Below are 26401 nucleotides of genomic sequence, written 5' to 3' on the forward strand. Positions count from 1 at the left end.
TAATGGCAGTGTGACCTTGGGCAAGTTGCTTAACCCCAATTGCTCTGCCCTCCCCCCTCCAAAAAAGACACATAAAAAACTTATAATCATAATATCATGAAGTACTCGTAATAGTAAAATGTTAAATGGAATTCTAACATATGGGAATATATTTTCTATCAAAGGGTGAGAGCTCCCTTCTGACAATGGTTTCTTTTTGCACTACTATTACTTTCTAATGAATTTTTTTTCTTTTCAAAAGGCCATTTCTTGGTCATCTTTGAAAAATACTTCTCTATATTATGATCCTTCCCAGGATTCTTTTATATTGAGGATATGATAACTACCACCTCTGCAGAGATAGCTACTTACTCAATACTGGTTTCCTCAAACTAAACATTTTCTTTTTTTGTCATAACTCCTGAGGTTTGCAAAAATCTTCTGATGGATTTTCATCAACTTTTGACCTTTACCCAAAGTCTTAAGCAATGCAAACTATCTCAGCTGTTTCCAAAACTGAGGATCTAAATTCTACGTAATTTTTCCTTTCTAAACAGACTCTCAATCTCTATCTCACTATAATTCATCACAAATCTGTTCCATTTATGGAGGTAAGGCAGTCCAATGCTATTACCTTATGCCACAAAATTAATAATTTTAGAAGGAAAATTACATTTCTCCCTTTTTAACAAGAGAATCCCTAACTCAAGTTCTAGGATTTTTACCAATTAGCTGTATTTTTACAAAATCATTCACACAATATTGTTCAATAATGCTTCCATAAGTTTCCCTGATTGTAATTGTCTGAAATCTGTAATAAAATATATCAAGGATATTTTGATGATTACTAGAATGAGACAGTTCTTTTCCCTTCAGTGAACTTTTTCATTCTGCTGAGCTCAACATATGATAACCTTTTGGTGATCACTACCATATCTTTGTGTGAATTTTCCAAACTGCTTTCTTTAGACACAGACAAGAGAAACAAATATGGAGATAGTAGAAGCAAAATAAAAGAAAAACACAGCAAGCCCATGAGACAACCATGCAATAAATCAATTTGTTCAGACCACTATCTAATTTAGGGAGAGTGCATTTTGGCATGAAGGCGAAAGAGCTACATCTAAGCTAGATTTAGAGCTAAATAAATTCTGGAGAATGGTGGTAGGAGGATGAGAGCTTATAGCACAGCTGATGGCTATATTCTGTCACTGGATATTGTGTATCCATTTTTTAGAATAAAAAAAATTGAAACAGACTACATGCTTCCATAGTTAGCACTTCATATATATTATATATGAATATACATATATGTATACTTACATAGAAGCAAGCATTTACTTATATACCGTATGAATCTATCTTTTTTATTTTAAATTTCCCAAGGGGAAAAAAAATTTCCTTTAACAGCTTGATCTAAAAAAAAAAACAACAGCAACAACACTGAATTCCCAAACAGGGAAAATGCTTTAAAACAATTAATGTTGAACAAGGATATTAACATGGATATGCAGGAAGCCTGAGGCATACATGCAAAATGCATATGACTGGAGTAGAAAGGGTCTATCAGTTACCTTGTTTAAAACTCACACAGATTTCATAATTAGTAAAAGGCTAGTGCTAGCATAGTTCCAAATACATTTGAGAAAAATCCAGTTTTGAAGGAAGGACCCATTTCAATCATGTGTAAATTAACTATCTTCTCATTATCTGACCAATATACTGATGGATAATTATAGTAACATTTTTAATATGTTACAAGTTAGAGAACCAGAAAAAAATGTATGTGTATAGTTACACACATATCTATATACCCAGAGATTCATAATTATAGTTCTAATTTATACATATATACCACTGAAATGCTGACAATGAAGTTCTAAAATTACTCTAAATATTATTTGTATTATGTAGTACAATGTAGCTAACATTAGAGATATTTTGTAAGAAATAGCAATGACCCTGATATATTGTTTAGGAGAGCAGCTCAAAAACCATCTACTCTGACAGAGAAAATTTGGTTAACCAAGTCAAAGTTCATGTCTTTCCAATACTTGTAAAGCATTTTATAAACTGAATTATATTTTATATTCATCAGGAGAGAAGACACAGCTGCAGATAAAAAACACATGTTCAGCATTTTTTAAAAAGTTGAACCAATAAGTAAATAACACTGACAGATGAACAGTCAAACATTTATATTCTGAACCTTCTGAATTGATGAAAATAGTTTTAATTTGTATTGTTTAACTAGGTGGTCAGGACTTTGAGGCAGGTAACATGGTCTAGAATGTAGTGGATCATATTCTGAAATAAAAATCTGAAAGGTTCAATCTAAGGTTATCCCATAATACAGGATTAGCCTGATGCTTTGATCACAAATCCCAAGGCTTTCATGGCGTAATGACAAGGATTGGTTGTGACCACACATATGCTTTAGCTTTCTTTATTAAAGTGTGATTCCCACTGACACAAACTGCTTCTGGGGTTAGCCTGTGGGATTCTTCTAAAAGCCCTTGACTCTGGCCATCCTACAAAAACTATCACTTTAAATCTGGGCAACAACTGAAAATACCTCATCTGTCAATCCAAAAGAAACTACATAAACCAAAACAGAAAGAAAACAAAAGTTCCACAAGATGGTTAAAAGTAACATTTAGGTTTGTTCTTACCAAGATACAAAAATCATGATGATTCAAAAAATAAGGTCTCAAAAAATGCTTATCAAATGAGGCATTTCCAAAAGCATGTTTCATGTGGGGTTTATGCTGATAAGGAAAAGCAAACATATGGACCTGTGACTGCTCACCACTAGGAAAATGGTACTGTATTAATTACTAAATTAAATCAGAGAAGACACAATAAAACCAAGTTTTTAGAAAAATAACATTTGATGTATAATAATTTGATATCATAGATTTAAAGTGTCAAAATTTTATTTATAAATTGAGTTTTCTTTTTTTTTAAAAAAGGGGATACATACAGAATTTTATCTAATATGTAACTGACTAGCATTCTAAATAAACCATAATATGAAATGCCAAAAAACAAAAACTCAATTTCAATTCTGCACATCTTGGTGGAAGGTTCTTTGATAATGCAATTTAGAATATATAATTGAAATATGGAGAAATCATGAATCACAAACCCATATGCAGACAGTAGTTTATAAGCAAAACATAAACTAGTCTATAACTATAAACTAAGCCATAAACATTTTAAAGGTAACAAGTTATCAAATCATGTCTATATTAACTCCCAAAATTAAAAAAAAATTTCTTTTTTAAGCAATCGGGGTTAAGTAACTTGCTCAAGGTTACACGGCCACATTCGATCTCCAGGTCATCCCAACACTGGGGCTGGTGCTCTTACTCACTGAGCCACCTGGCCGCCCCTAAAATTTTTTTAATAAAAGCTATCTGCTAAACAGAGCCCATAAAAGATTTTAAAATGTGAAAATACCTCCAAAATGTAAGTAAAGTTTCAGCAAATTGATCAGTATAAGAAGTGTACTATAGGCAACAATGCTTAGATTACATCATGTCTTTTGTCTCTCTTCCACTGGCCAGAAACACAAACTGCTGCCATTATATCTTTCTTCTCTCTTCAATATCTAATAACAAAACCCTAATAACACCTCACCTTACTTTACAGAAGGGATCTTACGTACATTCTTCTAATTTTCCAACATAATGAAAAAAAAATCAAGTAACAAACCATACCTGACATGTGTAAATATATTGTTACCTACCCAAAGTTCCACACATATAATTCATTATGATTTGTGAGTGTTTCCCAAGCACCTTGAAAAGGTTATTTTTTGGCAAGGTCTACAGACAGAATAAGCAGCTATATAGTACATGGAGGGGGGGGGATACCACTTAATTTCAAATCATTTTTATCAAAGACCATTTGCTTTAGGGAAAGGCACAAGAGTACCACATTTTAATTCTAAAAGAAATACAAGTAAATGGAATAATCATTTAATGTACTGATAAATGAAGAAAGAAAACCCTAAAGGGGGTGAGGGCTAATTAACAAGTCTACAAGCAGTACAGGTATAAAAATAAAGTACAGAAACAAAGAAAAGCAGCTATGACAGATTTTTTTTGCACTACCAAGAAAATGAAGAGCTTTTAGGAAGGAAATAAGTTGAGGAAGAGGAGGGAAAATCAATTTCACTTTGTTCCCTTTTTCTGTTGTTTTAATTTTGTATAATTAAAAAGGGGAGCATCAATCTATGGGGAAAGTAAAGAAATTGTCTTTTTTGTAGGGTCCAGAAATATATTCTCAGCAATTGTATTCTATTACCTGTAGCTAAGTTCTTCCTTACAAATGGGTCTAGTACTGACACTATGAAATTTGATGGATTGTATTAAACATGGTCAAGCTCATACCGCTATGAAACAACAAAAAAGAAATCATGTTCATCTTACGAGTTTAAATGCCTGGGATTTCTAAGATGTTAAAAGGGCACATCAAAGGCATCAAGTTTCACAAATCTTACAATACAACTATATTCATTTTTATGAAAACATATTTTTACTAATTATTTTAAAATGCATATGTCCACTTTGAAATTTGAATTTATTATATACTTCAAAAACAAACTTTACATAATAGAGATTTGCAGTTTCATGTATAATCCTCCCCTGCTCTATCACGTATATGGAAATGTTCATTTTAATTGTTAAGTTCTGAAAAAATAAAGAAATGGAAAAAAAATAAAATGATAAGTCAATTTGAAAAAAAAATACATACATCCAAATAGCTCCCAAGGACTTTCTTCAACAACCAAATTAACTTATTTTATGTTGTTTAATAATAACTGATTTAGGTAAAAATGCATGACATCTAACTCCTTTGATTTAATTGCATTTAATTATATGAAAAATGCCCTTTGCTGGTCACTTAGTCCAACTTCAATCTGAAGCCCAAATTCCAGATGAAATGTCTACATAAATAATATTTCAAATGGGAATCACTCTATCCTTTTCCAAGTGTGAGAAAGTAGAAAGATTCGTTTCAAACACTTATTGAGTGATAAGTTCAAGGTACTGTGGGAATTCCAAAAAAATAATAACTTCCTCTTATGTGGCTTACAATCAAATAAGGAAGCTAAACAAATAATTATCATGCAGGTCAAAATGTGATATATTGTGAGAGAGATATAAGCCAAGATAAAAAGTTAAATGAAAGTATAGAAACTGGAAAGGATTACTACAGGCTAGAAAAGCCAGGAATGACTACATGAAGGAGAGTTACATCTGACCCGGGCAGGATTCTGATAGGCAAGAGACTGAGGCAGGGGTGGGGGCAATGGAAGGAGAGAAAAGTGTAGGAAGGAGAGGAAAGTATATCCCAGGTAGAAAGTACATTGTGGGACAGGTAGGTAGGAAATAATATGGCATGGAAGATATAAAGGAGAATAAAGGCAAGATAATCTTGATAAATTAGATTAGTATTGCTTAACTGTTTTTCTTTGCTACAAGACAGAGTTCAAAGGGTAGGATTGGGGGGGCAGTTGAACAATGACTATGATCAAAAATTATCATTAAAACATTTTTAATGTCTTAACCCTAATTGCCTTGCCAAAAAACTGTCAAAAATAAAAAAAAATAAGTCCCAGTTTTCAATGTTTTTAGTTCACTTGTTATTTAAACCCCATAGACAATTTCTCACAATGTACAATTTGGAAAAATGCTAATTAAAGCAAGATAAAACAGTGATTATGACTTACAGCAAACAGAACATAAAATTTTCATTTAAGTGAAGACCTTTTCTGTTTATTAAAAAAAAATAGGGAAGTGGAAATATAAGCTTTGTAAGTTCCTGACATTGAAAAATTGTTCAAATGACGAATAACAGAAATGCAAATTAAAACTAAGAGTTCACCTCATACTATGACATCTAGATTATTTTTTTCTACAGACAATGACAAATCCCCAAGGGTTTTCAAATGGGAAAATTACATGATCATAGCTGTGGCTTCAGGAAGAGGTTCACATAGACTAGTATGTAGGATATACCAGGGAGATATTAGAAAAATAAGTAGAAATAAAACTGAGAGGATGCAGCAAATGACTGGACTTGAGGGGGGAAAAATAGTTTTAAAATTCCTACTTAAATAATTCCAAGATTCCTACTTTTGATGACTGAGATGATTTCATGGTGACATTAAAAGAATAGGGGAAGTTGGGAAGTGGTTTGGGAGGGAACGGTATGTTAAGAAGTTATGAACACCTTGAGTGCAAAATGCAAAGACATCCAGGTGAAGATACCAGCAAAGTAAGTAGATGAAAATAGGAGCATGGAGCTCAGAAAAGAGGTCGGAGCTGAGATACAGATCTGAAGATCATCCACATGCCTACAGTTATGAAATGGGTAAGTGTGAGTACAGAAAGAGAAGAGGACTGGAGAAATGATGATGAAAAACATCAACTTTATTTGTGAAGAGAAAAGAAATTCTACAACATTAATAAAAGAGGAACATCCACTTTATTTTCTCCTACAGTTTAAAAGTTTTTTTAAAGCACAAAAAAGGAGAATGATGTGGGGGGAAAAAGAAAATCTGCTTTAGGAGAAGGTAACAGTGTGAAAGGAAATGAAGTGGATATTAGCAGCAGTAGCTGAATGGGGCTCTTTCTGTTTTCCTACAATAACATTATTCATTACCATAATTCCACCACTTTTCTCTGCATTTATTACCCCAGGAGTAATAAATGTACAGCTCTTCACATCCTAGCCTCAACCTACATTTCTTCCATCCTCATGATGCATTACTCCCCTTTCCACATTTTACACTCTACTAACTAGCCTTGCTGATCCTCACATATGAAACTCCATCTCCCACACTCCATGTCTTTGAAAAGGAAGTCTCCCATGTAACACTTTCCTAACACGTGCATCACAGAACCTCTACTTCCTTCAAAATTCAACCCAAATACAATCTTCTACAGGAAACTTATCCTGATGCCCACAGTTACTAGAGTCCTCTCTCCTTAAACTACCCTGTATTTACTTTGTATTTCTTCTGTATATACTCACATACTTATTGTCTCCCCCAATATAAATTCCTTAGGGGCATTTGTGTCATTTTATTCCCTATCTCTACCACAGTGATTGGCACATGTTAAGTATTTAATAAATGCTTCTGCATTGATCAATGGTATTTACAAGCATGTAACTACTTAGATTTAAACTTCAATCTTTTGGCTAAAAGTTTTTTTTTTTTTTCTGAAGGTAAGGAACTATGTCTGATGACCTTTAGAAGTCTTTTCAACCTTTTTCATTTTGATTATATTTTACTACCTATAACATCAAGTTCACATTCATTCACATATTCTCTTCTTTTCCCACATATTTCTCCCTCCATGTTTGTGCTTCAATAGATTTAAAATAGAAAATAAAATTAGTATTTCTACTGCGGTAAGCTTTGTTTTTGCTTCACAGATAATCATATTTTTCTGTGACTTTTATTTTGGGCTAGCATACTAGTGACTACATGGAAGACTGTCAAGAGACCAAAATATGTAAAACAGAGCAAATCACTGCTCTTTAGAGAAGGCTTACAAAAAGGAGTCAAAGTTCAAAAGGAATAAAGGAAAGGTAGTAATCTCACTGACAAAAAGAAATACAAAATTGAAAAACACTGGTTATCAAAAATACAACAGAAAAAGGCCCTGGAGTCATTAAAAACCAACAAACTAAATGTAAATAAGTAATGTATATGGATATACTAACATGTATTAACAAGGGTAAACATAAGAATCAGGAATTAATATTGACAGTATTCATGACCTTTGTTAAGCTGTTTTTACAGTATTATATTTTTGCATATAAGGGTCCTTTTCCTCTTTCATTTCACCCCTTTGGAGGTAGTGTTGGCTCAAAGGGTATGATCAGTTTAATAGTTTTTTGGGCATAGTTCCAAATTATTTTCCAGAATGGCTAAACCAGTTCATATTTCCTACAACAGTGAATTAATATACCTGCTTTTCCCATACCTCTTATAGCATTTGTAATTTTCCTATTTTTGTCAACCAACTATTCCCAACATGATAGGTGAGAAGTAGTACATCAGAAGTGTTGTAATTTGCTTTTCTCTAATTATTAATGATTTAGGATACGAAGAGGCAGTTTTCACAGGTAGTAATCAGAGCTATCTATAGTCATAAAAAATATTAAATCACTGCACCACACCCAGAAATAATAACTGGCCCTGTAACCTTGAGCAAGTTACTTAACCCCGATTGCTTAAAAAAAAAAATATATATATATATATATATATTAAATCACTATTGATTAGAGAAATGCAAATTAAAGCAACTCTGAAGTACCACCTCAGAATAACTAATATGACAGAAAAGGAAAATGACAAATATTGAAGGAAATATGAAAAAATTGAGACATTATTGGTAGACTTGTGTCATGTAATCAAAGGCAACTTCCAAGGTTCAGAATACCAGCATACTAACTCTCCATTTTATTCAGTGACAAATTAAGGCAAAATATTCATGGAAAGGAGAAAATCAAAATACAGCATTCACCAAGTGTAATTCAATAATTTCCAAGTACTACTCCACCCCTGGGCAATACAGTCATTTAGTCAATCTCAAAGTCTCTCTTCTCAAAGGGGGATTAAGATTAGTTTCCAATCATAAACAAAGTATATTCATTTGGTCAATCACAGAGCACAAAAAAGTCAAGTTTCCCACCCCTGGATCACAACTGAATTACAATTATCATCAGTTAATGCCAAGCACCTTCTCAAAAGGGGCAGTGGAGAGTACAAAGGCCATCTACCCCTGAGCTACAGCAAGGTTAAGATGCTACAGCAAGGTTAAGATATCATCACAGCATTTAATACCCAAAGAGAGGTCTTTTCTTCATCTTGACCCAAGGCAAGTTCTCAGCAATCTCTGTTCCTAGAGAGACAAAGCTTAACGAAGCCACAAAATATATTGCCAGTGTCCTCATCAATTCACTCTCTGCCTGCAAAACAGTCTCAGGACCCCTAAAAATATCAGCAAGACCCTCCTCCAGGATTTCTGTGAACATACAACAAGAAAATTCTTCTTCAGGGCTTCTAAACCAACAGCAAGGTTCTAGGACCTCTGCAACAACAGCACTGTCCTTCACCAGCAGATGCATCTGGCAAAACAACATCAAAACAGACAGACAAAATACTGGCATTACAGTCATGTCTCCTCAATCCTTGGCAGCTCCAGGTGGCAGCCCTCAAAAGTCCTGGGCAGCTCCAACTGACCCTCAGCAATCCTCTCTCTCTCTGCCTCCATGATGCTGCTCTCAAAAGTTCTTCTACCTCTTTCTGCTTGGGCCTTCTCTCTAAATCCACAGCACCAGCTTCTCCCAGTTCAGCACTCTCTTTTCATGTCAACAAGTCCATCCCACAAGTGGGATTCACAAGCTCTGGGTTTCAACACTCAACCCCAAAACCAAGCCAATAGGGGGTTCTTTAAATTCCATTACTATTACAAGTTGTGAACCAATTAAATCATTCTGGAAAGCAATTTGGAACTCTGCCCAAACAAGCTATAAAACTATGCATAGCCTGTATCTCAAAGAGAGTTAAAAAAAAAAAAGGAAAAGGAAAAGGGGCAATATGTACAAAAATATTTATAGCAGCTCTTTTTGTGGTGGCAAAGCACTGGAAACTGAGGGGATACTCATCAATTGGGGAAAGGCTTTTTAGTTATGGTACATGATTGTAATGGAATATTATTATGCTATAAGAAATGATGAGCTGGATGTTTTCAGAAAAACCTCGGAAGACTTTATACAAACTGATACAAAGCGAAAAGAGGAGAACCAGAAGAACATTGTGCACAATAATAGCAATATTGTACAATGATCCAAGACAATTCCGAAGGACTTGTGATGAAAAATGCTATCCACTTCCAGATAAAAAACTGATGGAGTCTGAAGGCAGATAAAAGCATACTTTTAATTTTTTTCTTTAATTTTCTTGGGGTTTTCTTTCACAATATGACTAATATAGAAATATGCTCTACATCACTGCACATGTATAACCTATATCAAATTGCTTGCCTTATCAATGAGGGGCCAGAGGAAGGAAGGAGGGAGAGAATTTAGAACTTAAAATTTTTTCAATGAATGTTAAAAATTGTTTTTACATATAAATGTGAAAAAATAAAATATTTAAAAAAACATTCAGCAATGTAACTTATAGTAGGTACATGATAAATTTTTTTTGGTGTTGCTGATAATGACAATGGCTTAGCTATGCTAAGAATATCCTAATAATCCAGTGATCAGAAAAGGATTACTATTTTCAATCCTCCCCAAAAGGGGACAATGAACTTAAATTTTATTGAGATATTTTGGTTAAACAGGTAAAAAATGAAATGACTTGCCTTGTGAATTAATGATTTCTCATTACTAGAAGTATTGGATAGCCACTTTCCTAGGACATTACAGAGAGGAATATAGCATTAGCAGAGGGTAGAAAACTGTCTTCCAACTCTAGGATTCTATAACCATAGATATGAGTAGTTGAACTCTATAACAAAGTACTCCCAAAGGAGGTTATAAAATATCCATGTTGGGACACCTTCAAATATATGACTGACGATAAACTATGTTGGATGGTTTAGGTATGTTACTTGTCTACTGAGGCTGCTTCCTTTAGAATTATTCAGGATTAAGACAGAACAGAGTTCAATATTGTACTGCAAGGCCTATTATGAATGATTTTCCTATTTGAATTAGGTCACTTCGGAATTAAAAGAAAAAAATTTTATAGTAATAGTTCTCAAACAAAATTGTGTCACTTTCTAATGCAGTACCTCAAGACTAAATGTTGCTGCCACTGGCCTTTCAGTTCATGACTACATGAAGTTATCAATGCTTCAGAGTTATCAATGCTCATATACAAATAGAATGAAAGCATCTTTGTACCCACTAGTAGAAAGCTACCCTGAGAAGTGAGGATGATACTCAAGCCATGTCTCATATCTGAACTGAAAGGGCATTTGTCTGACATGTTTCCTCTGATTCCTCAGGCTGACTAGAATACGTTTGTTTGCTGGTTGTTAAAATACAGTCTTGTTAGACTGGAGTTGGAAGCTACAAGGCAGAAGAGAAACAGAAAGGGACCCTTAGGTTTCAATAATAGTAAATCACATTACTATGGAAGGATTGCTTTACTAAAACCAAAAGTGTATCTTTTTCCTTTAAAATGAACATAATTCATAGCCTCTGTCTTCATTTATTAGAAATGTCTATATAAGTAATACTTGCCCTTTATTCTCAAGTAAAGGTAGATTCTAGGTAATGAGAAACAGGATGATTAAACTGGAGATGCTTAAATAGTGAAGCAAAGAGTTTTCTCAAGGGAAAAAAAAGGTAAGCATTGTAAAGTTGTAAAGGTAATATAAATGGGAAGATCTTTCCCATCCATTATTAGGCCCATCTGACATGACTGAGTCACATGGAAGCCTGAGTCACATAAGTATGTGGTGGGAGGTGCTTGCTGAATGGGTAGGGCAGGAAGGGTAGAGCAGAGCCCAGAGGAAGTTGGTCAGAGCAGTTAGAGATGAGGAAGAGAGAGGAAACAGGTAGTGAGCTGTGAGAGTTTGTTTGTGGGAAGTCCCTAGCAGGGGGAAGGCTTGGGGGTGGTGGTGGCCTCTGCATTGTTATTGTGTATAGATTTTTTTTTGTTGCTATGATGGATTTTGCTTTCTGGTGTTGGGATTCAGTTTTTTGGTGTCTGAATAAATGTTTTGGTCCATGTGGAGAGTCTGTTATATTTTGCAATTCAGAATTACACTGACATATTCATAGCCACTGGGGGCACTGTGAATATCATGTTGGTGCTACAAAAGCCTACTAGATTACTGATTTTCTTCAGTTCTGGAAATCTCTAAACAAAAAAAAGGTATTATCTTATTTTTATATGGTAGTCTTTAACCAATTCTGAGAAATATATGCCATACTAAAAAACAATCTTCTACTACTATTCATTGTGACAAGGAAGAGACCCTGGGTTTTGAAAGGCTATTGAAGTGGGAGTATAAGCCCTGCCAAATTCCATCATTCTGGAAGGGTTTTGAATGGAGGAGTGATTAAGTCTTCTGTTTGAGATAAAAATAAAAGGACTCAGAATTTTCAAATTGGTCAGTATATGATGATTAAATTCTCTGGCTTCAACAATTAAAGAAAGGAAGAAAATGAAAAAGGACTCTCAGTGGGGGTTAGTCAGTTGGGCAGAGAGAGGTAAGAATCATACCACTTTTAGTCAGCTAACTATTGTACAATCCAGACTATCAATTATTACCAATGTATATGCCTCTTTAATATATATATAAAGATATATACATATGTATTACAAATATATTATATACATACAAGCATGTTTACCCCAAATATAACAAGGCAAATGCCTGATTTCATAAATGATATTTTACACAGACATATTGGATTAAAAGGTAACAAAAATATAAGACAAGACATTTATTGATTATAATAACTCAATAAAGCAAAAGACAGCCTTCTTCTAAAGGTACTCCTTTCGCAGTGTTTCTCATGAATATGTTAATACTCTCTAAGATTTCTTGATTAATGCAAACAGAAAGATAACTCTATCTAATGACTTTCTCATTTTTAATATCAAGCAAAGTATAAAACAGATCTGGATGCAACAGGGATTGTATCTATGTGATGAGGTACTCCTATGCTGAATGCAACAAGCCCAGAAGATTCTTGAGTATTCCTATGAGATTCATAATTATTCAAGAGTTTTATCTGACAATTCATTTGGAAAAAAATTAATGGATTAAAAATTTTAAATTTTTGTCTGAACAATGACATAAACTTGTAAGGTCATTCCACTGAGTAAAAAACAGCAGAAATGTTGCAAGTAAGTAGGGCCTAGAACTGGATAGGCCTGGATTATATCTGATAAGGCATACTATTTTTTTTTTTTTGGTATTTTTAAAAAATCTCAAATTGCTCCACAAGACAGAGACTTACTTATCTTTTCAACATTTTTTAAAAAAAATTAATTTATTTTTAGTTTTCAACATTCACTTCCATAAGATTTTGAGTTCCAAATTTTATCCCTACATCTTCCCTCCCCCCACCCCAATTAGCATGTATTTTGATATAGGCTCTATACATACAATCATATTAAACCTATTTTCACATCAGTTATATTGGAAAGAATAATTAGAACCAATGGGAGAGACCACAAGAAAGAAGAAACAAAAAGAGAGAGAGAACAAATAATATGCTTCAATCTGCATTCAGACTCCATAGATGTGGATAGGATTTTCCTTTGTAAGTCTTTTGGAGCTGTCTTGTTTCCTTTCATTGTTAAGAGGTAAGTCTATTGGGCGGCCAGGTGGCTCAGCGAGTAAGAGCACCGGCTCTAGTGTCAGGATGACCTGGGGATCAAATCTGGGCTCAGATACTCAGCACCACACCCAGAAGTAACTGGCCATGTAACCTTGAACAAGTTACTTAACCCCGATTGCTTAAAATAAATACATGAAATAAAAAAAAAAAGAGGTAAGTCTATCAAAGTTAGTCATCGCACAACATGGCTATTACTGTGTACAATGTTCTCCTGGTTCTGCTCACTACATTCAGTATCAGTTTTTTATCTCTGAGGAAACAAAGTTGTGGGTGATTAAAAAAGAAATGGAGAAACAACTGTAAATAATCTGTAGCACATTTTAAATGGTAAACTATATTCAAGAAGTGGCATAAAAGATGTCATTGAGGATTTGTACAATCAGAGAAGGAGGTGGGCTAGTCATATGATAAGAATGAAAATAACAGATACTATGTGAATGCTCAATGGGTATACATGAAATGCAAAGACCTAGAAAAAGATTTCCAGTGTTTTGGGCAAGATATATCTGGATTTCCTAAAGTAGAATAGAGACAAAAATGACAAAGGGTGAGAAGCCACAGTTGGCTTGTAGTCTGCAATGGTGGAGGAAAAGTCCCTTACTAATGAGATCGAATACCTGCTAAAGTTTTAAATCAATCAATCAGGTAATATTTATTAAGTTCCTATAATGTGCTATGCACTGTATTAAGCACTAAGGCTACAAATACAAAAAAGAGATGAAAATTTATCTCAAAAAACTTACAGTGATTTCAGGGTAGGGAACAGGAATTTTTTTTTTAATTTAAAAAAAGAGACAAACATATAACTGACTGCTCAATGGGACAAGAATCCTGGGAAAAGTAGGCTAAGATCTGTGAGTAAGACATATATGTACATAGGCCCAGTTCTGTTTTACCAAAAGTATAAGCAGTAGTTGCTTTACTAGAGAAGTGATAGGTAAAGAAAACTACTGGGAGTAATCATACAACAGGGAAGAAGGATCTACAAATTAATAAATTACCTATCTAACTGCACTTACTTTCATAGGCCAATTACTTAAGAAGTTGTGTCTTAGTTACAGAGGTCCTTAATAAATAGGAGTATTTGTAAAGAATATTTGAATTTCACTAATTTTAAAATTTATACCAAGATGTCAGGCTTATCAATTATTGCTATGTAATAGCCTCTCTGAAGCAAGAAGTCTAATTAGACAAATTAAAGCTTTGAGAAATATAACACAAGCTCAATCAACAATTCTGTCAACTTTTTTTTCTCTATTATAGATAGTAACTATATAAAACCACTGCACTATCCCCTCCCCAGGCATGGCAATAGATTTCTGTAAGTATAATTTGTGCAGAACAAAAACTTTATAGAAGTAAAGATTTAAAGGTTCCTGTTTCTTCAACTCGATCTGGAAAGTATTAAATTCTACTTTAAATACCAGTATATACTACATTTAAAAGAAGAAGCAAGCAAAAGGGACAGCAAATTATAACCCAGTATGAATAGTTTGAATTTTTAGATTGTGCATACCCTTTGACCCAGCAAGACCACTATTAGGTCTGTTTCCAAAGGTGATCAGGCAAAAAGAACTTACATGTTCTAAAATGTTTATAGCAGCTCTCTTTGTGTGGAAAAGAACTAGAAGTTGAGGGGTTGCCCATCATTTGGGAAATGGCTAAACAAATTGCGGTATATGATTGTGATGGAATACTACCCTACAGTAAGAAACTATGAGCAGGTTGATTTTAGAAAAATATGAAAAGACTTGCACAAAATTATTTAGAGCAAAAATAAGTAGAACCAAAAGAATGTTGTATACAGTAACAGCAATATTGTTTGAAGAACAAATGTGAACAATTAAATTATTCTAAATATTATAAACACTCAAAATCAACTACAAAGGACGTATGCAGGAAGATGCTATCTATCTCTAGAGAAAGAACTGATAAATAAAAGCATGCACAGTATAGTTTTACATATATACATATACAGCTATATACATATATACATACACAAACATATGTACTCAAATGGTAGTCTTCTCTAGTACAGGGTGGGGAAGAAAGGAAGGAGACAGTTCAGAATTTAAAATATAAAAAAAATAAAGAAAATTTTAAAAAAATAAAAGAAAAATCATTATATTGTTAAAAAGAAAATAAATAGTCTGATCTTCTACAGTTTATATATAGTGTGAAACCCTATTAATTCAAATCAATCAACCACAGTAGACATCTCAATGAAAAGGGAAACAACAGAAAGAAGTTAGGTTGATACACTTGGAACCAAGAGCAGAGAAAGAGAGAAAAAAATACTGGCAAAAGAGTAAACACAAAAACAGAGGTGAAGGTTATTTCCAGAAAGTAAATTTATGTGTTTATTAATGTCTGTTAATTAATTTCTTAAGTTTATAATTCCATTTACTGTTATAAATGAATGATATATAAATAGACAAGAGAAGAGAACAGAGGACGGGGAAGGGAGAGGAAGGGAGGAGAGGGGAGAGGAGAGGAGAGAGATAAAGGAGGGGAGGGGAGAAGTGAATATTTCAAGTTTTTCAAAACAAAGATACTAAAAGGAAGAAAGTATTGGTCACTACCAAAATTACATTGGAAAATAAATCACAGATAATTTCTGAACAAAGTCTCATCCACACATATACCAATAGCAACATTATATGACCGTATTCATCTGTTACATTGGGCAGAGAAAAACAAATGTTTTCAATTTTTAAAAAATTATTCATAATAATGCTTATTCTATTAACAATGCATGATCACTGAAAGTTTATATTTACCTTGATATCAGATGTATCACGTTGACTATTACGCCATGCTCTTGATATAGATGAAAAAGTTCTATCTGCATGATCAAATTTTCCACCTTGTAGATTTAGGAAATAAGTTGTAAAAGGCTCCTAAAATTATACAAATTTATTTAAAAAATCAATAATAATGAAACATCAAATTATCTCTGAAGAACAAAAATTTTTAGTGATCTTTATAGCTTAATATGTATCATCAGCATTTTTAAAAAAATAAACCCAGGAAGAAACACAAAATTGAAGTAATTAAAATCATTTCAGGATATTAATTTAAATCAAGAGACATATTTCAAAATATTTCATTTGCAAGTTATTCCAGAACAATTTTTTTCTAAAAATATTATGCTGCATTGATTAGTCAAAAAATTAGGCTATATAATCTTCAATGTAGAAAGAAATATTCCAACATATAATTTTCCTTTTGCTATATTGCTCAACATGTAACTTATGATTAAGAAAAGAAAAATGCTTGAAAGATTTAAAAGCCTCCTCTTAGTTAAAGAACACTTAAACACATATTAGTGGATAATTGCTTGAAATTAGCTAAGCACTATAAATTACTTTGAGGATTTATGTCTGCCTGTACCATTCTAACAAGCTTTAATTAATGATGTGCTGCTAATGCTTTCCCAAAGAAACTACTTTCTGTGGGATGAATCACCTTTCAATGTACTGAAACATTCCCTGTTTAGCCAATATATTATCAATATATGGCATGAACAATTCCACCTACAAATATACCACAATTCCTTTTGGGACAATTAGATTAACAAAATGTATGAACATATGACCACCTTAAGCTTTTTCCAGTGCTTATTATTTTAATACCATAAGTGAAAGTAATCCTTGTAAGAATTTATAATCCTCTAATATATGAAGCATCTGATTAAACAAAACTATGTAACAAATGCAGAAAACTCAAGGTAAAATATAACTTAAAAATTCTGATACAATTTTTAATAAAATATGCTATACATGCATACCCTGAAAATACTGTTATGATTTGTTTTAACAATTTTTAAAAGGTATTAAATAAAGATCAGTTATTACTTCAAAATATCAGTTTCTTTCTGTATCATCAGACCTATTTAGTAAAAATTATTAGACAAACTTGGACTTACCATTCTTAACAACCATGCAAGCACAAAGCTTGCAGTTGAGTAATGAGTACCATAGTGGAACTTTGGAACTTGATCATCTTCCCATGATTCATAACGCTCTGCAAAGAATGCTGCTCTTTTGGGATTCAGAGCTCCTATGGGCTGCCAATTAAACAAAAAAGACATAAATATAACCATATTTTATGTTTTTCTGTCTTTGAAGGTAATATCATTAGCATGCATTAAAGTGCCTTAAAACAAAATACACAGTGTTTTTGTCGAAATGTATGCAGTAAGAAAGTAAAAAAAAAAAAGTATTTCAAAGCAGGTGAAAGAAGTACCCAAGTAAATGAAGGAAGCCATAGCTATTTCTCGATAAGCTTAGTATCTGTCATACCTGGTATCTCAATCAGCTAAATTAGCTCATAACAAGCTAAAAGCAGAATTACAGTTAAGTGAGTGATGGCTGAGCCACACTTGGAAAGTGCCTATAAAATCCCATTTACTTAGATGAGAGAAACAATCAGAATTCAGAATTTAAAATTAAAGTATCTTAAAATTTTTGGAAAGGAGACTGATTTATAAAAGAATCTGACAGCAGGGTGAGAGCAAGTATTTGGCGGAAGAGAGCAGAGGAGAGGATTAAGATATAACTGGAAATTTCTATTAATGTTAGTAACTTTTATAATCACCAGTCCTAGTTGCTAGACAAATCAACATTTAAAATAGTTCTGCTTGAAATACACAAAAGTAAAACAATTTATAGCAGATTGTAACTCAAAACTGAAAAATAGTACATTAAATAATAACTTCAAGTTTAAAAAGTCAAGTTTTCCAGAAAACCTTCTATTCTTTATTCACAACATGGAATACCAATTCAAAGAAACAATATCTTCAACATCTAAAACTGTCTCCCTTATTAAGACTTTGAGAAACCGGTTCCCTATTTTTACTAAGATATATTAATATCTCATCATTAGTTAAAGAAAGATGAAAATAATAGGCAATTATAAAATTCACTAAAATTCCACAAAACTTTTTGATAAATGCAAATTTAAATATATTCAATAGAAAATATAAGTTGTCCCTTGATGACATATTTAAAAATTTTTGTCTATGTAAGGATTTGATTTTAAGTATTTATCATTTTGGTTATTTTAAGTCATTTTCCAGCAATATGTACTTCTTTTTGGTGTCTGTGCTACAAATAAATTTCTGCTTCAAATAATATCTGTGGTTTAATCAATGTTATCTTACTAAAAAAATTTAATTTAGCAAAATAGGAAAACATTTTAGGTTGATTACTATTTGTTGAAGTTCACTAATTTGAAAAGCAACTCTTCTAAACACTAGTTTCTCTATAAAGGGATATCTGATTTACTAAATCTATTCCAGTCAAGAATGAAACTGACTCCAAGAACTCCTTTCTTTGTTACAGAATCATTTAAATGTATTTTAGTTATTTTCCCTGAAGACAGCCATGGAAAGAGGAAAAAAAGGAAGAAATTGAATCATTTAAAGATAAATTATATAAATTAAAAAATAGAATCAATACTGCTTTGAATGACTCTGCAGCATTTTAAGTATTCACTTTATCTGCTCCTATTTTTATTACCCTCCAAATGAGAACACCCCAAATCAATAGTTATAGAATTACGTTTCTGGAATATAATGCTAAAACCAATTAGGATTGATTTCACTAGCTTTTGAAATAATGGTATCATGCAGAGAGAGAGAGAGAGAGAGAGAGAGAGAGAGAGAGAGAGAGAGAGAGGTTTGCAACTAGAGCCCACAGTATTGATTTTGGCTGTTATTGTTATAGTTGGTTTCTGAAGTCTACCTCCTATGAGACAACTATCAAGACATGCCACATTTATTTGCAAACTATTAAAAAAAAAAGTCCCCAAATAAAAGAAGGCTTGAAAACAACAACAACCCAGCACTGTGGAGCTGTGCACTGACAATGATACACTATCAGCTTACTCAGAGAAGTTACAGTGGGAATACACACATTGAATTATACATTACACGAATGCACTGATTTATTGTGGTAATAACATCCACCTCATTAAAAGATTCTGCTTTGCTGCAGTCGGAGGACTACATATTGTTTACTGCTATAAATTAATGGCAGTGCAGAGAAGACTGTGGAACCATCCTAACAATAGATCTGTAATGACAGTGCTGTATATCACAGCTTCCTCAGCAGCTTCATAATAAAATGGAGACAATGTATTGGGCTAATACATTCTACCATGCTGGCCCATATTTTTCTGACAACTGCTTTAACAGATGAGCTGATTCAACTACGTTATAATGTGCAGTAAAGCATTTAACTAAGCACAAGTTAGTCAGATACAAAAGTACTATATAGTACTTTTAAGCCACTATCTAATTCTGTATTTAAAGACATTTACCAAAACCCACTGCACAGGTGCTGCTTGTTTCTTATAAGAGAAAGAAATGCTAGGTAGCAATACAAGAAAGACCACTAACGGAGAAAAACCAAGATGAAGTTCCTTTGAATATTTACTGGAGAAAGCTAACAAACTTAATGCCTTAGAATTACATTTTCAATATTTGTTTCTCAAATCATTAAACAGGGTAAGGGAGTAGTAAAATAAAATTATTATAACTTATTGATGCAAAATTAAAGAAAACAAACCAATGAGAATATAAAGGAGCCTAATCAAAACCTAAATTATGAAGAAAATACATTTGAGAAAGTAGATTTTAAAAAAAGTAAAAAATTAATTAAGACCCTTGTATTTGCCTTGGAAAATCCAAGAAATATCAATATAATGGAAAGGTAGAGGAATGGGAAAGCAAACATTTTGACTAAGAAAAAAAAAGGAAAGGGAACTTTGGAAAAAACCTACACAGAACAAAAGATCTTAACAAAATGCATTAAGGATACCAGAATAAACCTGTCATAGTGCTCCAGGACACATTATTGTGGCATAAAAGGGGGTGGGGGGAGAACTTCGATGCAGTGATGGGAGTTCAATTTCAAGGATGGCAATGGTTCCTTTAAACCTGAAAAAAGACATGCTAAAGAAAATTGTTTTTCAAGCAGTTCCATAAGCATGTCCTAATGAATGATTGCCATCTTTTATTATCTACTATGACAAGTAGTAGTGTTAGCTACCAGATAAATGGCATTCTTTCGAGGTTATCATTATAAGTCTCAAGAAATAGGATCAAAAGGTATAAGTATAATAGAGATAAAAATGTATTAGAAAATAGTAAGATTAACAACCCCACTCACAAATACATACACAAATGTGGCAAAATGAGGCATAAAATAAAAATCACATTTTTCGTGCTAAAAGGGAACTTAATTTCATAGCTATGTAGATCTGCAAACTGATGTCCACAGAATTTATTAAGTATTAAATAAGTTATTAAGTAAGTATTCAGAGCATTAGATCTAGCAGATCATGTATTTCAAGTATTTCGTTTTACAAAGAATTCAGCCGACACCTAGAGAACTCAAGTGACAGTGCTAGCATTAGAAATACGGTTTGTGACTTTAAATCTTTCTAAAGACTTCATTGCAATAAGATTTTGTTTTCTCATTCATCAAATACTCACTAAGTACCTACTACACATAGAGGACCATGCTAAATAAAAGAGACAGATGAAAACAATAGTCTCAAATACAATATTTATATAAAATAAAGTCAAAGAATTTATTTCAATTCAAATGTACACATTTATTAAGCTCCTCCATATGCTCAGTGTTGGGATTACAAAGATGAAAATTAGTCCCTATCTTAAAGGAGTTTATCATTTAGTAGAAAAGACTCTACTTTCCAAAAGTGTTTCATTTGTATAAGAGCATGAGACTACCATTTTTCTTTTATATTAAGTCTTTGAAGTACAGAATTCCAAGAGTGAAAAAAAATTCTTTCCAAATATAGTAAGCAGAACTAAAAGCAAAAAGGAGGGAGTTTTAAGGGAATACAAACATCTTTCTCCTTTTCATTGATGTTAATTAGTGATTTTAAATAATGAGGCATAATTAGACTTGTAATTAAAATGGCAATGTGACAGGTCACAGAAAAGCTGAGCTTAACTCTGGAAAAAATTTTCCAAAGACCACCAGCTCTGATATTGATATTGATATTGATAGAGAAACAACAAAAAGCTCCTCCATGAAGCCCAGGAAATGTATGAAAGCAGTCATGGACATGTCAGCAATGAGAAAAGGGTACTCCTAGCAGGGAAGTCATGATCATCTCAGGCAAACATATCTGAAACCTTGCCAGCACCTTGAGAGGAGTACCTACCAGCAACCTGAAACATACAGACAACTTGAAACATACAAACAACCTGAAACAACCTGAAACATACAGAACATGGGGAAGATGGCATGATTACTACATCTAAGAGTATATGAAAGAATGGAACTTGTCCCTAGGACAAAGTCCCAAACTAGGAATTGAGACTGGAAATTCAAGTAAAAAAAATATGCACACACACTACAATGAAGAAAGAAATATAAGTGAACCTTCAGGGGGGAAAATGGTTTCCTAACAAACTCTAGAAGACTACATACAAGGAAATGAAAAATGAAAAGGGAAATAAAAGCTCTATAGGAAATGGAAGGAAAATAAATAGAAGATAAGCTAGAATACCTTGCTTAAGTAGCTGATTCCATGACAATGAGAACAGAGCAAATATAACTCAATGACATTATAAAGGCAAGAAATATTAAAATGAAATCAAAAGGTTGAGAAAAATACAAGAAAATGTAAGATAACCACTATGAAAAAACTGACCCAGAAAGAGGTAAAGGAAATAGATTAAGATTCATCAAACTTCCTAAAAAACATGAGCAAACAAAAAGCCTGGATACCATATTTTAAGAAAGCCTAACAAAATTGTACATACCTATTAGAACCAGGGAACAAGTGAAAAAAGAAAGAACCCCTCAGGAATCCTTAAAAGAAACCATAGATTTAATATACCTAAGAAGGTCTTAATCAAAACCCAAAGCTTCTGGATAAAAGAAAGAAAATATTGCAAAAAGTCAGAAAAACTGTTGAATTAACATGGAACCAGCATCATGATCACACAAGAATACACTATACTACAAAGTAGTGAAAATATTGTAATACAATATTCTGAAAGGCAAAAGATGAAGGCTTACAATAAAAAATACTCTATAAGAATGAATAAAATTCTATAGAAAAAAATGAATTTTTAATATAACAGCACTTTCAAGCAGAATTAAGTAGAAACTTTGGACAACAAATATAGGAGAAATATGAGAATCATGAGAAAAATGGAAAGTTATTTAAATTTGAGCAATGGAAGGGGTTCAATGAAGTATTGATATTCTAATGGGAGAAATGGGAAAAGTGTCCCTTAAGAAATCAACTATTTTCAAGGGTCATGAAAAGAGATAAAACAAACAAACAAAGGGCCTAAGGGTAGTTTGGTTCTATTTTTAAATGGAGGAAGAAAAAGGAATATAGGAAGGAAGAATAAGGAAGGTATTTGAGAAAATGAATACAGAAACATTAAGAATTGGGTTTGGATTAGAAATATATAAAACTAAACTGTGAGACAGTTGAAGAAAGGTAGGGGAGAGAGGTGACTTTAAAGGGGGGGAAGGGTCAGGGAAGGAAGAAACACAAACAAAACAAACTTCAATTTTGGGGGTGGATATTAAAATGAAAAATAGGATATACAAGAAACAGGAATTGGGGTTTGGTTGAGGTGATAAAAGGAAGGGCAGTGGAATGAGAGGAAATCACTTCAATCATAGATAACTAGTGCTGATCATATTCCTTATCTTTTATCATCTTTTATTCTCCTTAAAAAGGACAGCAGGAGACAAAGAGAGGGAAAGGTAAAAAAAAAGATATGATAGGGGGAAAAGAAGCTATGATGGTGGTAAATACACAATTAACAATCATAAACATGAATATGAATGGATGAACTATAACATAAAAACAGAAGACAGTAATAGAATGAATTAGTGAGTAAAATTCAAAATATGTTGCTTACAAAAAATACACTTGAAACTTACAGACTCATGAAAAGTTAACATGAAGGGTTGGAACAGAATTTATTATGCTTCAAAAAAGCAAAAAAGCAAGGGTAATGGTAATTCTATCTCCAAAGGAAAAAAAACCAGTAAAAAGTAGATAGACAGTGAGCAGAAAATTAAAGGCACCATAGAAAAATGAAATAACCTCAAAATTAAATATATATGATAAATATCATAAGAAGTATTTTAAGAAAAAATTAATACAAATAAAGGGAGAACCAGACAACAAAAATATATTAATTGGGAATCTCAATTTGCCTCCTTCAGACCCAGACAAACTTAATAAAATCATAAGCAGAAAAGAATTTAAGAATTTTAGAAAGTTAGTTGGCTTCTTTAAGGAGTTTTTAAAGGAATTAACTGAGAGGGGAAAAGAATTATAGGGCAATAACTGGCATGCTAGGATAGATATTAAGATCTAATGAGAGTTGTTTTTTAAAGATATGTGAGACCCTGGCAGTTTTGTAGGCAGAAGGGAAGAAAACTGGAAATATGAAAAAAAAGTTAGAGAAAATGGGGGTGACTGGTGAATGAATAAAGGGAAAAGATCATGAGTACAAGTAGAAGGGTTTACTTTGGTAAGCAGAAGGGTTACCTTATCTCAGAGACAAGATTGAAGGAGGAGACACCAGGGAATGTCAGACAGATATGCAATGGAAGGGATAAGGGGAAGAGAGAGCCCTTAGCTATGGTCTCAATTTTTGGAAAAAGTATGACACCAAGTTCTCACCAGAGAGAGTAGTTGGAGGGAATGTCACAGGAGGCTTAAGAGAAGAAAAGGTTTAGGACTGGTATTGTGGTGAGTAGGACACAAAGTCAAATAAGGAGGATAAAGTAAAACTGCCTTGCTTTTAAATGAAGGCTCATTTAAAAATAATTATCATAAATTTATAGTGGACCCAGTCACCAAAGTTTTTCGAGTTCCTCCTATTCTGCTCAGGAGCATATGAACAAGAAAGAAGGGGGAAGGGGGAAAGAGATTTACAAGGTTGGGATGTGATCATACAGGATGAGAGAATAAGGAATTCAAAAGTACAAGAAAGTATAGTCGAATTGATTCAACAAAAGGTCAAGAATAGGAAGGGAGGAGACAATAGACAAAGCAGGGATGGCTAAAAATTTAGGAGGAGTTAGGCTTAGAGAGAGATGAAAAGGTAAAAAATTATGATCGGATAAAAGAAATTCAGAGTTCTTGACCATGGAAGTGGAATACTTTTGAGAGACAGAGAAAAAAATAGACAAATAGAACATTTACTAAGTGATTACCTTGTGTCTAGTACTATACTAAAAGTTCCCTTAAGCTATAACCATCCCTATGTGTAGCTGAAATGAAGAAAATGGTCACTGGAGTTGAGTAGATTAAGGAACAGGAAAGTTAGTATATTTGGGGAAACATAACTTATATGAAGAAATTCCCTAAAATGAGGGAAGGATGGAATGGAAAGACTGTCGGCCAGGCATTGAATTCACTGTAAATAGAGTGAATATTCTGGGGGTCAGTGTATAATTATTATCAGAATCTGAATTGAATGATAAATTTAAAATTAAAAAAGATAAAGTCTAGAAGAAGCAATGGGGAGCAAGAAATATATTGACTCTGATAGGAGTTAAAATTATGAGTGAAAGTACCACTAGAAAAAGTGGCAAGGGGAACAGTGTCATCAGGAAGGAGTCAGGACTCACTGGGTGCCAGAAGATGGAAGGAGTAAGAAAGGAAGGGGCTGAGTTTATTTTATTTATTTTCTAATGCTATCATTTTTACTATTTCTTCTATGACAAGAAAAAAGCTTTACTTAGCTTGCATATTAGTCCTGAGGAAACTGACAGTACATCCTCTGCCTCCCTTAAAAGGTAAAGAATATCTTCCACTCAAAATCTAATGATAAAATAATGATCAAGAGGAACCTCCATTCAAGATCTGCTCTGCTACTTACTATTTGTAACTATGGGAAAGTCATTTCAATGCAGCACACATTTATTCATTAGGCAGATACTTTATAAGATTCACTAGGTTAGGTTCTGGGGGTACAAAGACAAAAAGACCTTCCCCCCACCACCATCATAAAAAAAAAAACCACTACCCTCAAGGAGCATACTTTTATTGGATCTTACTCACATGTAAAATAAGAGGTTTGTGCTGATGATCTGAGATCCCTTATGGTCCTATGATTCTGTAATATATTATCAGGGGCAATAGTGTGTGTCACCTCACTCTTTCCACAGTTTCCTAGTTCTGCAACCCCCAACCACTCCTTTGGAAAGCTCTTAACTGTTATCTATGAAAATACATTATTCCTCTCTTCCTTCCATTCCATCTTCTACTTTAAGAAATATTAAGAAAAAAGTATTTCTCCAGAGTGAAGGGTTTTTCTAGACTTACCAGAAAGAAAAATGAAAATTTTATCCATACTGAACACTTGGAGCAGGGGTGGGGAACCTGCATACTTGAGGCCACATGTGGCCTTCCAGGTCTTTGAGTGCTGCCTTCTTGCTGAGTCCAAGCTTTATAGAACAAAGTCTTTTATTAACGGTATTTGTTCTGTGAAGTTTGGATTCAGTCAGAGGGCTGTACCTGAGGACCTAGAGAGGCATACGCAGCCCCAAAGCTACAGGTTCTCCCCCCTCCCCCATGAAGGAAAACAATGGACTGAATCCTTTTTCTCCCCCTACTTCTCCTTTCCAAAAAAAACCTATGTCCTATTAGGAAACTTGGTAAAACCTGAAGAAGGAACTCAGCTCCTGGAAAAAAGAATTAGGGTGCTAATAATAAGATTTAGTTTGGGAAGATCCTAACAGGATGTTAGCCTAACTTCTGCCTTGGCCAGAATGAATACATAAGGAAAACAATTCTCCAAGGTGCTTCTACATTTTAAGTGCCAATTAACTGTTTTAAGAAGGAAAAAAATGTAAACTGAACTTTTACCTGAACCCTCTAACTATGGTTTACTGATAATAATTTGTAATTACAAGCCACATTTCTCTTTGTATCATTACATTTAAAAATACAGAACATTTATACTCCTAACATAAAGTATCTTACTTCCATAAAAGTCATC

General features: G+C 33.2%; 1 protein-coding gene across 2 annotated transcripts in view; it reads right to left on the bottom strand.

The window, feature by feature from the left end:
• The window catches only part of LRBA (LPS responsive beige-like anchor protein), a 737508-nt gene that overhangs the window by 177204 nt on the left and 533903 nt on the right, over positions 1 to 26401 (bottom strand). For both annotated transcript variants that reach the window (XM_069105500.1, XM_069105498.1), the window contains exons 32-33: positions 17306 to 17446; positions 16158 to 16277 (exon numbers count right to left, since the gene is read on the bottom strand). In XM_069105500.1, the coding sequence (XP_068961601.1) occupies positions 16158 to 16277; positions 17306 to 17446 (261 nt within the window). The remainder of the gene's footprint in view (positions 1 to 16157; positions 16278 to 17305; positions 17447 to 26401) is intronic.

This window comes from Petaurus breviceps, unplaced genomic scaffold (assembly GCF_028583685.1).
Source record: "Petaurus breviceps papuanus isolate PSGF00001 unplaced genomic scaffold, PetGlider_PUasm1.0 76, whole genome shotgun sequence".
In the NCBI taxonomy this organism is placed as follows: Eukaryota; Metazoa; Chordata; class Mammalia; order Diprotodontia; family Petauridae; genus Petaurus; species Petaurus breviceps.